Source organism: Siniperca chuatsi, linkage group LG18 (genome assembly GCF_020085105.1).
Source record: "Siniperca chuatsi isolate FFG_IHB_CAS linkage group LG18, ASM2008510v1, whole genome shotgun sequence".
Classification (NCBI taxonomy): Eukaryota; Metazoa; Chordata; class Actinopteri; order Centrarchiformes; family Sinipercidae; genus Siniperca; species Siniperca chuatsi.
The window spans coordinates 1921542-1936319 of NC_058059.1; the positions used below are offsets into that span (position 1 = coordinate 1921542).

Genomic DNA, 14778 nt, shown 5'->3' on the forward strand with positions numbered 1-14778 from the left:
GACTGGAAACAGGGGGAAACAGCTAGCCTGGCTCTGTCCAAAGGTAACAAAATAAACGTACCAGCAGCTGTGAAGCGCACTGATTAACACACAGGAGGTTTACAGGAGGTTATGAGCCGGACTATTTCTGGACGACATTGCCAGAGTATTTTGGGGGGCGGGTGGGATTTTGTATGCATGTAGGTTTCTAATAAGGAAGGTGGGAGAAGTACAGATAATTATTAGAGAATGTCTGGCATGTAAGTCTAATGGACTGAATAACCTTACTGCATTAACAGGCTCATTACGGGACTCTACTTCTTTATAAAAGTGGGCTTTTGGAGCCTCAGTGTAAATAAAGTTCCCAAACTTTTTTCAGATCACATCTTCACTAGTAGCATTCGTAACAAACAGATTTTAACCCTTCCCTCAAAACCCTCTGGAAGAACAAAGGGAAGTTTCGGGAATAAATGATGATTTAACCACAGACTGTATAAAACAGGATTCAACACATCAGTATTTACTTAAACCTGCAAGCACTGATTTGGTGGCCACCTGGGGGCAGTAGAAACCAGCTGCTAGCACAACCCTGAAGTTGATATGACGAACATGTTAGCAAGCTTTTTTACATATATAGCAGGTACGGATCTACATTATCATTAATCTAGTGTCGTGTTTGTGTCTCCTGATGGACGTCAGTCCGGTCTTCTCTCCGTCAGCTCTGTGTTTGGTCTCCTGAGGGAAACATCTGGCTCTTTAGCTGCTAGATGCTCCGCTATGTTCAGCAGCTGGACTCTGACTGCGTCTGTCTGCTGTCTGCAGCTGAGCAGGTAGCGTTCAGCGGCTTTTTCTCTGGAAACGACGCTCTGAGAGCTGAGAGGGAACCAGAGCAGTGAAGCTGCAGCCGGGCAGATAAACAACGAGCTGAAAAACGAAAAACCTTCATTAGAGCTTTGGGGAGCAGCAGAGTCTGTGATTATTCTCTCTCACATAGAAGTGGTCCTTTGACTCATTGTTAATATAAAATGATTGATTTGTGCAGCTTGTAAATTTCTCAAGCACCTGTCTGAGCTGGCTGGGCCCCACTTCGCTGTCATCTGTGGCATCTGCAGTTTTGTGTAAAAACAATAATATGATATTTTTGTTTGCCTGGCTTCAAACTCTCAGTCTCTCTCCCGCTTTCTCTCCCTCAGCCTGTATAATGCATGACAAAAGGTTATCAATGATTCAGTGATATCACTTTAAAAAAAAAAAAAAAAAGCTCTTCAGCCAGACAGACGGGGAACCAGAGGATGTCAGTCAGTCAGTCAGTCAGTCTGGCTTCTAGCAGGAAGGAAGTAACACACACACCTCATTAGACACTGTGCTACAACAGCTGTCTCGCCCTTTTCTGCATGATTTTTCACTTGTAACTCTCAGCTGCTGACACATCCAGACGGGCTGATGGGGGGAAAACAGAGCGTAAACACAGGAAACTGAGGAAATTCAAGGAACAGGACATGACTTGTGCACAAAGAAAACATTTGCTGTGCTTGCTTCCAGTGTCTGTCAGGCTGCTGAAAACATTAAGGAGGCCACAAACAGCGTCACGTCTATGGAAGCAGAGAAAGGCCGCTTGAATCTCATAAGCAACTGAATGCCTGTGAAATTTAATCACTACTTCACCACAGCTCGCTCTTGTAATTGAGATACCACTGAACTGATGGCACTGAAATTTCAGACTTCTTTTCAGGTTCGCAGTTCCAGAAAACTCAAGAAAATTCCTCTGACCTTCTCTTTCCTGGATCACGTAACAAGATCACGAGAACGTAACATGATCGGACAGAAGTCTGATCGATTTTGCTCACGATCGATTGCTTATCCTTGTTCAACTCAGATTTTTTCTTTTGTCTTTTAAAACAATGCTCACGTGTCCGCATGTATGTTATGTTCATTCCTCCAGTCTACTGGCCTCGAAAATATTCCCCAAGTATGAAAACCACTTTATTTGACAAACAGCTGAGACCTCATATTTGCTTCAGTTAATCTATATAAGCATTTTTACACAAACTGTGGATTTTCCCATCACTTACATTGGAATCACATTAGGAAGGGTATTTTTTCACAGCCAGTACGGAGAGGAAGAACAACTAGAGCAACCAAAAATGTACAATGTACATATACAAGAGTGTTGTGCTAGGATAGACTATTAATGCAGTAATGTCATGTCAGCATCCAGAACCAATGAAGGAGGTAGTGTGTCTTTAATGTAGCGAGACGAAACGTGAAGGTGTAGCGGTCAGGGTGGCGAGTTTGCGTCCTGTCATTGATCTAAAATTAACATTTGCCTTTTATTAACCATAACAACAATCTTTCCCTAACCATACTGTAGGTGCCATGCACAGATACTGCAGAAATTGAGAATTTTAAACACATTGGCCTGGTACATAATCTGGGTTTTGCAGTTAAAGGATTTTTACAATTTATTTTAAATTTGGGTTGTATTTTTGTAGTTTTGGCTGTCAACCTGTGTGATCTCATGTTTCTTGCCCTATCGAACTTGCAGTGTTCCCAGATCTCAGCAAGTACTTTGGTAAGAAACCAACCAATCAGAATTTCCTTAAATGTAAGTTAAGGTTCAGAATGTCCTCACTGTAACAACGGTGCATCATCTGTATACTGTTATCCCTCTGCTAACGTCCTGTCTGGTTTATTATCCTGAGACTCTAAACAGGATCTTTGTCCACATGAATAAACTCCTTGATGTTTGCTTCTCTGTGCTGAGACAGGCAGCGCTGTGTGTTAGCTGAGTGGCTGTCTGCCAACATGGCAGAGTGCTGTCTCCTCCATCTCTGATAACCAAAGAATAAAATGATTAGACAACGGCCTCTGAAGGAGAAGAGATATCATTATTTCTGTGAAAGATCAGCCCCTCCCTCCCTCCCTCCCTCCACCACCACCACCTCCCCCCAGCTCACTCGCTGTGTCATCCGTCCTCATCCCTGCTCATTCTGCCTCTGTCTAATCCCTTCCCCCTCTTCCATCTTACCCCCAATCTCATCTCTTTTATCTCTCTACTTTCCTCCCATCGCTTCTAGTTCTCACACTGCTGTTGTGTGTTTTCTTCACAGATACATGTGAGGGGGGGGGCTAAGCCTCCGCAGTGAGCCGGGCTCAGCGACAGCCGGCTCGATGCTTCATCGTCTCTCTTTCACAGGTGCAGAGGTCACATTGAACCACAGCCACACACACACAAAAAAGTGTGCTTTTTAAGAAGGTTTCTTTTGTAAAACCACTTTGCGAAAACAGGAAAATGTACAAACAAGCAAAAAAACATTAAAGGAATTATAGTCATTACACCACAAACAGGCTGAGTGGTGCAGCGGTGAATAAAAAGGTGGAAAAATGAAGATTTGCAGGCAGTGATCAACAAAATGGAAACAACCATCAGTTAAAAAGACAAAAAGGTCCGTTATGTTTGCAAGCAGCCCTGTCTCTGAGAAATTACGTTTATAATTTGCAACCATTAATATGTTTTGCTAGAAATCTAAAGATTACGTTTTTATCAACAAAATGAGGGAATATTGTTAATGAAAGTATGAAAGCGTTCACTGACAACATATTTTATTTGTTTTTCTTACAACAACCGCTCGTAGCAACTAAAGCATGATTCAACTCTTTTATGTGAGGCAGCAGGGAAACGACCCAAATGCAGACAGGAACACTTCAGTGATTCACATAAACTTAGTGGCATGGGTAAGCTACCTGAACCGATGTAAGTGAGAATCCACAGGTGAACGGGAATGGGACAGGTAAGAGGTTCAGGCAGGCAGATGAAGGTGCAGGTTTCAGAGGCTGCAAAGCACAGGCACAACACTGACCATCTGGACCCTGACTGGGGAAAAGGGGTTGGTATATGTACTGACGGGGTGATTGCGGAACGAGCCACAGGTGAGCAGGATTCATGGGGAAAGTCCGAGGGCATCTGGTGGACAGGTGGAGGAAGGCAATAAGGCTTAATAGAGGTGCAGGGGCCTGGGGGAGCGCACTTGGTTAAGGTTAGGGAAGGATGGTGGCCTTGGTTAAATACTGAGAATGTATTTAAAACAGTGACTTGAAGCACGAGACAGGATGAGTTTACTTTTTTAACATGTAACCAAAACCACGATCTTTCCCAAGTCTGGTGATGTTCTATGATTTTTTTTAAATGTCAATAAATCCCATGAAAAGACCAAAACCAGCAGTGAACGTCTCTGCTAACAGGTGTGTGTGTGTGTGTGTGTGTGTGTGTGTGTGTGTGTGTGTGTGTGTGTGTGTGTGTGTGTGTGTGTGTGTGTGTGTGTGTGTGTGTGTGAATCACAGCCTGATGGATCTTCTTCCTCCATTGTTGTTCAGAAACTATTAAAACACATCAGTGAGCCGCTCTGTTGCCCTGGGTGACATGTTCCTTCATCACCATGAACACACACACTGTAGTTTATTCTGACTCAGCCCCACACACACCGTCCTGCTGCCCCAAACACTCACTACAGCACCACATGTGGATTCATCTGCCGCTGGAAGTAGTCCCCAACAGATGCTCTGTTTCCTCCTGTTAGTCTGATAAAAACTACAGCGAGCAGCTGTTTGAGGAAACTACTGAGCCTTTTTAAACATGAAACTATATATCTGTGAGGTGTTTTTACGTCTTCAGCAGGAACCAACGGGCTCGGAGCTGAGAGCCGCAGACAGGAAGTGAGACGGTACTGAGAGACGGACTGACATGTTGTTGGTTTTAGCCTTTTAATGGGATTTGTTGACATTAAGAAGAATATAGAATTTCACAAGCCTTCTCCTTCTCCTTTAACCAAAGTGCCTTTGTTGCCTAACCAGTCAGGCAACTGCATGTAGTTAACAAAACGTAATTGCCAAAACAATTTAGCGGTATATAAACAGAATTTCTAGGAGACGGGGATGCTGCAGAAGCTGCATAGAGCTGAGTTTAACAAGCACAACTGCTGACAAGCAGCAAAACAGAACGAAAACAGACAACAGCAACAAAAGACAAACAGCATCATGCACCCACTCTTTCTATTGTGCACTTACTTACACACCACTCACTTAGACTACAGTGTCTTCTACACAATGTCCACAAAAGCTGCTGCGGACAATATTTTCGGTCACCGAGCAGGACAGTTTACACACTGAGCTCAGCTTGGCTCGTCTGGGACTTTGGAGGCAGACATAAAATTAACCAACAAACCCTCCTGTATTACCTCCAGGATGAAAACACAATGCATTTATTTCCCTTAAATACACAAGCTCCTACCCACACACACACTGAGTTCTGGTGCAGTGTGTGTGTGTGTTCGGCTCTCAGTGTAAGACGCCCTGAGGCGGTGAAGATTTGCTAAAGTGGAGATCCTCTATAGCTCCCCTATTGTTAAGATTCCCTAACAAGCCACATTTGGCTACACTGGCCTGCAGCAGTCAGGAGAGCTATAGCCAACGTTTGTTTGCCTCACACAAACAGAAGCTCGCTGATCTATCGACTGCATTAGCTGGCATTTAGCAGACCAACAATTATCAATTGCTTGGTTTTCATTTTGTTTGCCTTCCCTCATCAATTTCATTAACAGGACTCAGGGAACATGAACAGGATTTATTTGCAGTAGTTAACCACCGACAGTATGTTCAATCGCAGGAGTCAATCTTAGAGGCATCAGAAGTGAGTGAAACACCAGCTCTGTGAAGCAGGGCTATTACTGTAAATCATACAGCAATTACAAGTGAAGACAATCAGGCTCAATATACATAATTTCTGCTCAGTCTGCATGTAGCAGTGAGAATGTGTGGCAGCAAAGCTGTAATCACAGAGGAAGGTCTCCTACTGATGTGGCATACCTAATGTGCAGCTGTTCTCCAGCTCCTAATGAGAGCGGGCTGTTTCGCTCGGCGTTCACGGGTTTCATGTCTGCAGACTGATCCTGCAAGGAGTGCAGATCACACACACGTCCGGTGTAAAGACAATGCATGACCAGTGTGTCGCTGCCCTCCTCCCCACAGCTGCACTCAGTTTTATGTTGAAGTCAAACTGAAATAAAATACATTTTTGCCAAGAAATCAGTGTGTATATATATATATATATATATATCCTTGGGGTTTGTTTTGAATTGTGTACTTATGTGGTCACAATTGTAATTACCAAAAAACAGACATGAAAGTTTTACTTATTTTTATGGGGTCTTGCGTATGGGTAAGGAGCTCAGACATCCGGAGGGAGCTCGGAGGAGCGCCGCTGCTCCTTCACGCCGAAAGGAGCCAGCAGATCTGATCGGATCCTCCTGGGTGCCTCCTTTTGGAGGTTTTCTGGGCATGTCCAGCTGGTAGGAGACCCCGGGGTAGACCCAGAACACACTGCAGAGATTATATCATCTGGTTCGGGAATGCCTCCCACAGGAGGAGCTGAAGGACGTTGCTGGAGACGTCTGCAGTACCTTAACCAGCCTGCTGCCACTGTGATAATCGGATGGATGGATTATTTTTCCTACATTAGGGTTCTCGACTGACTGGCACTGTTGGTACTGTAATTTGATTGGTGCAATATCTGTGTGGGCAGGCACCAAGAATAGTTCATAACTAGTTTGTATAACAAAAGCGTTGTTGTTCCGAACGACCAAACTCGAAGGTGGAGTAAAAAGCCAGCCATCGGGGAGGGTCGTTGTGGGCTTTAAATGTTATTGTATGGATGGTCTGTATTTATTTATGTACGCAGAGGATGAGAGAGCCGGGGCGCGAGCATTTCACTGTACTGACGAGACACGATAATCATTGAAATATGGGGCTAATGTAGGGTGACCATATTTTCAAACCCCCAAACCGGGACCCTTTAGTGTACTGCACGTTCAAACACGTGCACATGTATGCACTTACGCACCGTAGGCGTTTTCATCAGGATGGGGGACAATTAATTCAGCGCTTAGCACACCTACCAAGCGCACCTTTCAACACCCTGGACGCCATGAACGCAGCATTGCCGGTACTTTACAAAGGAAGGAGTAAAGCTCCTGGAGCTCTTTACAAAAGACCGACTTTCTCTTCGGCATGACAGCTAACCGTTAGCATCTGCCTCTGACGCTAGCCTATGACTCATAGGCTAGCAACAGCCTTGACAACAACACATTGATTGATTGACACACATTCAGACAAATCGCTGTTGACTTCAGACGCGTGCTGCATTGTTCATGTTTTGATATTGGGTTAGGTTATAATGAGTGGGACAGTTTAATGTTGGACAGATATTTGTCGGGACTCGGGACACCCAGCTTGAAACCGGGACAAACCGGGACGTGAGGTCACCGTAGGCTTCCAGTGCACTTTTTCAGACAGTCTCTCCTGGAAGGCATTCATAGTGTTGCATTCAGTTGTAGTGACAGAAATAGTTGTGTAAAGAATGAAAAAGCGCTAGTGATACGTGGCCAACACTGCGCAGCTTGTTGAATAAGCGGAGAAAAGCATTTGTAGGTAAGGAAGCACCACGGAAGTCAACAATGCGTCTCCTAGCAACGCCGCCTCTCAGCTGTCAGTCAACCGTTGCCATGGGAAACGCCCACTCAGAGGTTTAAGACTTAGACGATGTTTCCACAAATATGTCCAAAAACAGTTGCATCCTCTTTTGAAAATTGTAAAAATATGCGAATAGATGCAGAGTCATTATAGTTTGTATTTCCTTACACAAAGAATGAGGAGAATTTTAATTTCAGTTCAGCTCTGAAGAGCACTTTAAAAACACTGACTTGCTGTTAGACACTTCACGGCGCCATTAGAATAACGGAGAAAGCATCCTAAAATGATAAAATAACAACAACCTTGATGGGAGAGGTAATTCTTTGTTTTAAAAGTAATAAAAGGAAAACAGATAAACATGGGCAACTGCAGCAATGCAGCAACATCAGATAAACGTGACTAACAAGCACTCTCTCCCTCACACACACACACACACACACACACACACACACACTGCAGATCCTTTTCATGCTGTTGGGATGTGAGGTTGATCACATCTATTTGCAGGAGACTAAATCATTCGATTTCACTGGCTGAAGGTTAATCTAGATCACCTGTGTAACGCACTGTTATAAAAGCTACTGATGAAGTCACTGAAGATCAGCAGGGGCACATAAAGCCTTCCCGCCTTTAAGATTTGGGTCTTTTCACTTTGAGCAGCAAATTGAAACGATTATATTAGTGAGAAAATAGAAAAAATCTGCTCTTTGAACAGCTTCTTGCAGGTTGACATGGCCCATTTTAAAGGGGAGCTCCGCTGATTTTACACATAGAGGTCAGTTTACTTCATGAGGAGCACTTCTCAGTCAGTGAAAACAGCTGTATCACGTCTGGATATGAAGCTACAGATAGTAGCCAGCTAGCTTAGCTTAGCACAAAGACTGAAAACAGGGGGAAACAACTAGCTTTGCTCTTTCAAACGGTTACAAAACCCACCTACCAGCACCTGTAAAGCTCACTAACTAACATCTTTCATTAGCTTAATCCGCACAAAAACCTAAGTGTAAAAATGCCAATTTGCGATTTCTTACGATTTCTTGACTCTGAGCAGTTGCCAGGCAACCAGTGGAGACTCCAGGAAGTTACTGTGCCTGGCTGCTGTATTCAGAACCGCCTACTACATACTACAGACCAACGCAGTAAGCAGTATGTACTACATGCTGCTTACTGCTTTTCACAGTAGTACGCAGAATGAAACTGTTCAATCAGTATGTTTCGCAGTATGCTAGGCCAGGCTTAGCCGGTTCGGAAAGCAGAAGTAAACAATAGGTGGCATATAAATGTAAATACCACTTATAACGTTTAATCTTGTGTAAGGAGAACAAGGCCGCAGCCTGTCTGTAACGGACGCGTCGCTGCATTTGTCCCGCTAACGTTACCCATAACAAAGCCATAGCGTTTGAGTCGAGCCTGCTAAGCTAACATTTGATATCAACAGCAAAGTTAACCTTAGCGAGCTGTCAAAAAGAAAACGAACACAAACATACAGAACTTAAATCTAACGACAGAGCATGTTGTTGAGACTGCCTGATTAAATAAAGATTAAAACAAATTTAAATAACCATCTTTGTGACCGTTCCAGCGCTTTGCATTGTGGGACGCAGTACGCGAGGTAGACTGGTCCGATGCATACTGGAGATTTTTTCTGAATCAGTACGACATCCGCGTATTTTTGGCGAACTGTCGATTTTGCTTTTGATTTTGTTTGAATACTTCACGCCACACTCTGGCCCAATCAGTACATACTGCCAGTATAGTAGGTGGTTTCGAATACAACCATACAACTCTGCTCTGTGATTGGATGTTTCTTGCCAAAATGCACCTTGGGAGTCGTAGTTTACATGTTTCTTGTACCTTGTAACTTTTGTAACTTTTTATCAACGCAGTTGTTTGAACCGATGATTGAACACCCAAACCATAGAAGAGCGCCAGCTGTGAGTCACCTCACACGAAATGTATGTGCATCACACATCTACCAGGTAGGAAGGGTCTAATGAAACAACGCTATTGGTTGCATTATGGGCAATGTAGGATCCAGTGTTTTTGGAGCTTAACCCACATCAGGGGCTAAAATTCAGGATATCTCGGACTCTGCTGCTTCGATTTAGACCATTCTATTTTTAAATCTGTCTCTTGTGATTCACTCAGCTTTTTGGAAGTGCAACACTAAATTGGTGGTTTAAGAGGTCAAATAAGGATAAAGATGGATTCATAATGGCATAACTGGAAACTTAAACTCTTAACTATAATAACGTCTTCTGTCCCTCTGGCTCATTTGGCTTGCTGGAGCGGCAGCATCTCATCTTAAACTAACAGCAGTGTGACCAGTCATATTGTAAGAAATTAAATGAAGAATTTCATTAAAGATGAGAAGAAACTACAGAGAATAATTATGTCTTCTGTTTCAGCTGAGCTGAGAGATGAGAAACTGGCCGAAAATAAATGTTCCTGCAGGGAAGGTTCAGTATAGTATGAGTTCTTCAACAATCAGAAGTGTCTGAAATTCCCACCGAGACGAACCCCCATCATTTGATCCTGTGTGGTAACACTGAGAAATGAGCTCGAATCAAACACTCATGTTTGCTTTGGATCAAAGTGCGAGATTCTGGACTCCAGTCGTCTTGTAAAAGTCACGTATCGTTCAAATTAGATCGTCAAGGGATCTGCAATTCAGCGGAGCCACTTAAGATAATTAGGTCAAGACTCGAGCATCGGCAATCAGTGAACACTAATGTATGACATACTTCATCACGCTGAGGTGCCGAAGAGGGCCACAAGTTTGTTACTATGCATCTAAACAGCTAGCAGAGTTCAGTGTGCAAGTTAAAGCGGGGACAATCCAAACTTCCTCTCAGACATGTGAAGGAAAAACATTGAATATAAAAGCTGTTTAAAAGGTGATTATCTGAATCTAAGATAAGGTTTCATGAAGGGCACGCGACTCCGCTGCAGATCTGCTGAAGCAAGAGAAGAAAACAGTTTTAACAGCTTCATCTGTGAGATACACGAAGCCAAACCCTCCAGTCCAAACCTCTAGGTCACTAAACTGGACACTGATCATTAACATCTCTGCCATACTTGAATAATTGTGCAATATTCTGCGTATTACTCCTGTGCAATATTTAGTTTCCTATGTTAGTTTTTCCTATTTATTGACATTGATATTATATACCTCCATTACTGCTGTGCAATATCTTTATAATCTCAATAAGCTGCACTTAACTCGACAGTACATGCACCTCTGCTTATTACTTATATTATTACATTGTATTATTATATTGTATTATCATCATCAATCATAAACCCACTTGGTACTTCACACATATTTTATCTTATACTTATACCCACCTGGTACTTCATTTATTTTCTGACCTGTTTTATAGTGTATCATATTGTTTGCTAGTACTTTCTCCTGTGTGCACTGACGTAAAGGCGAGCTGCTGTAACAAAGAGTTTCCCTTCAGGGATCAATAAAGGATTTCTGATTCTGATTCTACTGTCACCTGGGGGCTGTTGTCATGTTGACGTCATCTGGTTGTGTCGTCTTCTTCTGCGATGGTTTAGACATTTCTGTTGGTGATCTGTGTCATGATTATCAGAACTATCATTGCTACGGGTTTATGATATCTTGCAAAACAGCACTTTCTCCATGCGTTTACAGACGATGTTGGGAATAAAGATGTCACACATTAAACTGAACCGTACAGCAATCCAAGTGAATATTCAATTATACAATTATATAGACGACATGTTGGCATTGCAATAAGTATTGGTTGAAAAACTTACCTTGCTCAATTTATTGATCTTCTCCTTCTTCGGTGGTAAGCAACCGGAGTTTTACGTAGGCTACATTACTGCCACCTAACCATGGATGTATTTTCTTGCACCAAATGCATAACTGCAATGCATTGTGGGTGATATACACCTCTGAAGTGACCATCGTCGTCGTTTTTCGGAAACACTTGTGATGGCGGCGGGGATTCCCCCCGAGGGCGATGACTAACGGAACGCAGCCACAGTCTTTTAGCATCATGCTGTATCAGGTAGCCATCAAGTGCATAAGACCCTTTTGCAGGATGCTTGTTTTTTTTTTAAAGTCAGCTGGAGATGGCGTTTTCAAACAGTTCATGGAGGTGAACGTTAGCTTAATTAGCTTGCTGGCCTGATAAAAATCTGCCAATGAAATCTGTTTTTTTAGCCGGAGAAATCGACAGTTGCCGACTAGAAGTGAGGAGCTGCTACTGTCTACTGTCGAAAATTCAAGGACCCATAGTTTTAAAAAATACTAAGAAGTTTAAACTCATTGCATCGTTGTAAACTGCGTACGCGCTTTGCTAGAATGGAAAGCTCGACAGGCGGAGCCACGGTAACAAAGGGGGGCCGGCTTAGCGAAGGGTCAATTGGCAGTAATGTCAATTCAATTTTCTCTCTTCCCCGTGGGACTTGATCTGGTGATTATACGATGATGACTACATGTGCACAGTCAAATGATCCAGTGAAACCAATTTCTTATTTCATCGAGTAAAGAGCCGTACCTTACAAATGACTTCCCCTTCAGAGGAGGAAGGAATGAGTGAAACAGCTGCTGCAGGATGGAAAAGCTGCAGACTCTTGGGACTTCACAAATAAGCATTTTGAATCAGTGCTACAGGATGTTGTGTTCGCTCTGTTCTTCTTTTCTGCAGTTTGTTTCCTCTCCTCTCTTTCTCCCGCTTTTCTCCAACTAGAAATAAGAACAGAAAAACGCTTCCTTTTATCTTTGTGAAACCTGCATTGATGATTTCTGAATGAGTGAATCAATCGCAAAGTCCTGCAGCCAGTCAGAGCTTGTTTTGTTGTGCTGTGATAAAGACTGCATCGATTCAATAATAAGACTGAGTGGAATCTCTGTTGGATCCTTAGACAGTGTTAAACCATAATAATAAGCCTATGAACTTATGAATTAATCCTGGTTGCCGTGACTCATTATGCAGATTAGGTCATGTAACAGCTGATTTCCTACAGTATTGGGGCGGGCGGCAAGATGGCGGGACAAACATCAAGTTCTGGGCCACAAAAAAAAGGCAGTGAAAGAAGGGAGGAGACTCTTAAAGAGCAACAGGAGACAGTTAAACCTACAGTTAAAGGATGGTGCTATTTTATTACTTTTCTTATTGTAAAAATAGCATGAAAAGACTAAAACAACAATGACATGTTCCTTCATTACCACACACACACACACACACACACACTGTAGTTTATTTGGACTCAGTCCCACATACATCGTCCAAATGTGGATTAATCCGCCGCTGAAAATAGTCCCCAACACCTGCACTCTATCCTCCTGTTTGTTTGATAAAAACAAGCCTTTTTTAAACCCACAGTGTGTAATTATTGCCACTAGGGGTCTCTCACATCAGCGCGTGGGATCATGGGAGTTGTTGTCTTCATTGTTAAACAACCATTGTAGATGAAAATCTATCTGACGTGACTCAGGCAGAAATCATGCTCACGGACGAGGCAACGTATCAAAGTTTTATTCACGTTATGTTTCGTCACGTTCGCCGGCTTCCTTCCTCACGCTCTCCCGTGTTTCCCCAGAAGTTACAGCAGCTAGAGGAGGTAAAGGGGATATGACGCCGCTGACAAGCGACCAAAGGAAACGCACCCTTGATTAAAACGACAGATTTCTCTGGGTTTGGATATTGTTGCTAGTCGTTTTTTTAGACATTTTAACGCAGAAAAGTTACACATTATACCTTTGAACATGAAACTATACATCTGTGAGGTGTTTTTAAAGATTTACGTCCTCAGTAGGAACCAATGGGCTCGGAGCTGAGAGCCACAGACAGGAAGTCAGACAGAGTTGAGAGACGGACTGACACGTAGTTGGTTTTGGTCTTATCATGGGATTTGTGGACAATAACAAAAATATCAAACACCAGACTGATCCTTTAACCTCAAGCTCCACAATGGCTCCATTAGTGTCTTTTGTGTGTGTGTGTGTGTGCAGGTTGTATGTTTATGATAACACACTACTACAATGCAATATCCATGCAATACATTTCAGTGAAGACAAGAACAGCTGTAAAATAATTTTAGGAAAGGCTTCGCTCTGTTTCTAAAATGTTGCAGCGATCGATGACACGTAGTTCAGATTTTTATTTCAGTCTTTTTTACTTTCATGAAAACTTTCCCAAACACTTTTGCATTGTATAATGTCCTTTTTAACGGGGACGCAGCAGAACTGTAACGAGGTATCCGTAGAATTAAAGTAACGATCAGACTAAATATGGCAGAACCAGTGGGAACCTTAGAGTCCAGTACAAAGTAGTAGGAACATTTCAGCGGTATTTGGTTTTGGCTGTAATGCAGACTCCTTCAGACTGGGCAGACGTGCATCTGCTACACTCAGACTGCTGCAGATGGTTTTAACTCAGTAAATTTTACCTCTAGCTGAACTCTGGCTCGGCTCATGCAGAGCAACAGATGGGGATAAAGAACATAGGAAACGTATCCAAAGAAGCTCTGACAGTTTGGCCTTAACCTGCAGACATAAAAAGCTTACTTTAGCTTTATCAAGAGCGCACGCCGTTGCGTCAGAAATCATATGCAACTGACCTCACACATAAGGTCAGAGTCTCCGCTGATGCATCGAGTGTTTCAGAACATTTGTATTGGTGACTAGATAATGTTTCAGTGTGTTTAAGCAGCCTATTGGCTGAATCTCCCAAATGGCTGGAAAATAAGTGTGAAGAGATGGAGTAACACTCTGTTAGTTTCTCTTTATCAGCTACATGTTCTTGATCGAGGAACTTTACCTCGAGCAGCTCCCAGGGGTGAAGAACTGCGTGAAGATACTGTAAATCAGCCGAAGCTGAAAAATAACACTGTGTTCAGTTGACTCTCTTGGATAAAAAAGTGTAAAACAAACAAACAAACAAATGTTTTCATTGTAAAAATCTTAAAATACCAGCAGTCGAAGAAGTATTCAAAACATTTACGTAGCAATAACGCAATGTAAAAAGTACTCTTTTACAAGTAAAAGTCCTGCATTCTACTTGAGTAGAAGTACAGTAAAAGAATACAAAGTAAAAGTTCTAACTACATATGTATATTACTGAATTAATTATAACTGATTCATTACTCTGTAAGCAGCAAGACATTGTATCGGACTGCAGCTGATGATGCTTTTCATTCTGGATCCATCTGCTGATTCTTTTCTCCATCAATCGATCGATCGATCGGTTTGGAAAACTGGTGAAAACGGTGAGAAACGCCGTCACGACGACCCAG

General features: G+C 42.7%; 1 protein-coding gene across 1 annotated transcript in view; it reads right to left on the reverse strand.

Moving 5' to 3' along the window:
• The window catches only part of LOC122865990, a 7242-nt gene extending 282 nt beyond the window's left edge, over positions 1 to 6960 (reverse strand). Inside the window, exons 1-7 of the mRNA XM_044175086.1 lie at positions 6930 to 6960; positions 6209 to 6354; positions 5842 to 5924; positions 3724 to 3943; positions 1330 to 1419; positions 1042 to 1085; positions 1 to 903 (exon numbers count right to left, since the gene is read on the reverse strand). The exon at positions 1 to 903 is cut by the window's left edge and continues 282 nt beyond it. Of these exons, the coding sequence (XP_044031021.1) occupies positions 675 to 903; positions 1042 to 1085; positions 1330 to 1419; positions 3724 to 3943; positions 5842 to 5924; positions 6209 to 6354; positions 6930 to 6960 (843 nt within the window). The 3' untranslated portion in view covers positions 1 to 674. The remainder of the gene's footprint in view (positions 904 to 1041; positions 1086 to 1329; positions 1420 to 3723; positions 3944 to 5841; positions 5925 to 6208; positions 6355 to 6929) is intronic.
• Between the last annotated feature and the right edge of the window lie 7818 nt (positions 6961 to 14778).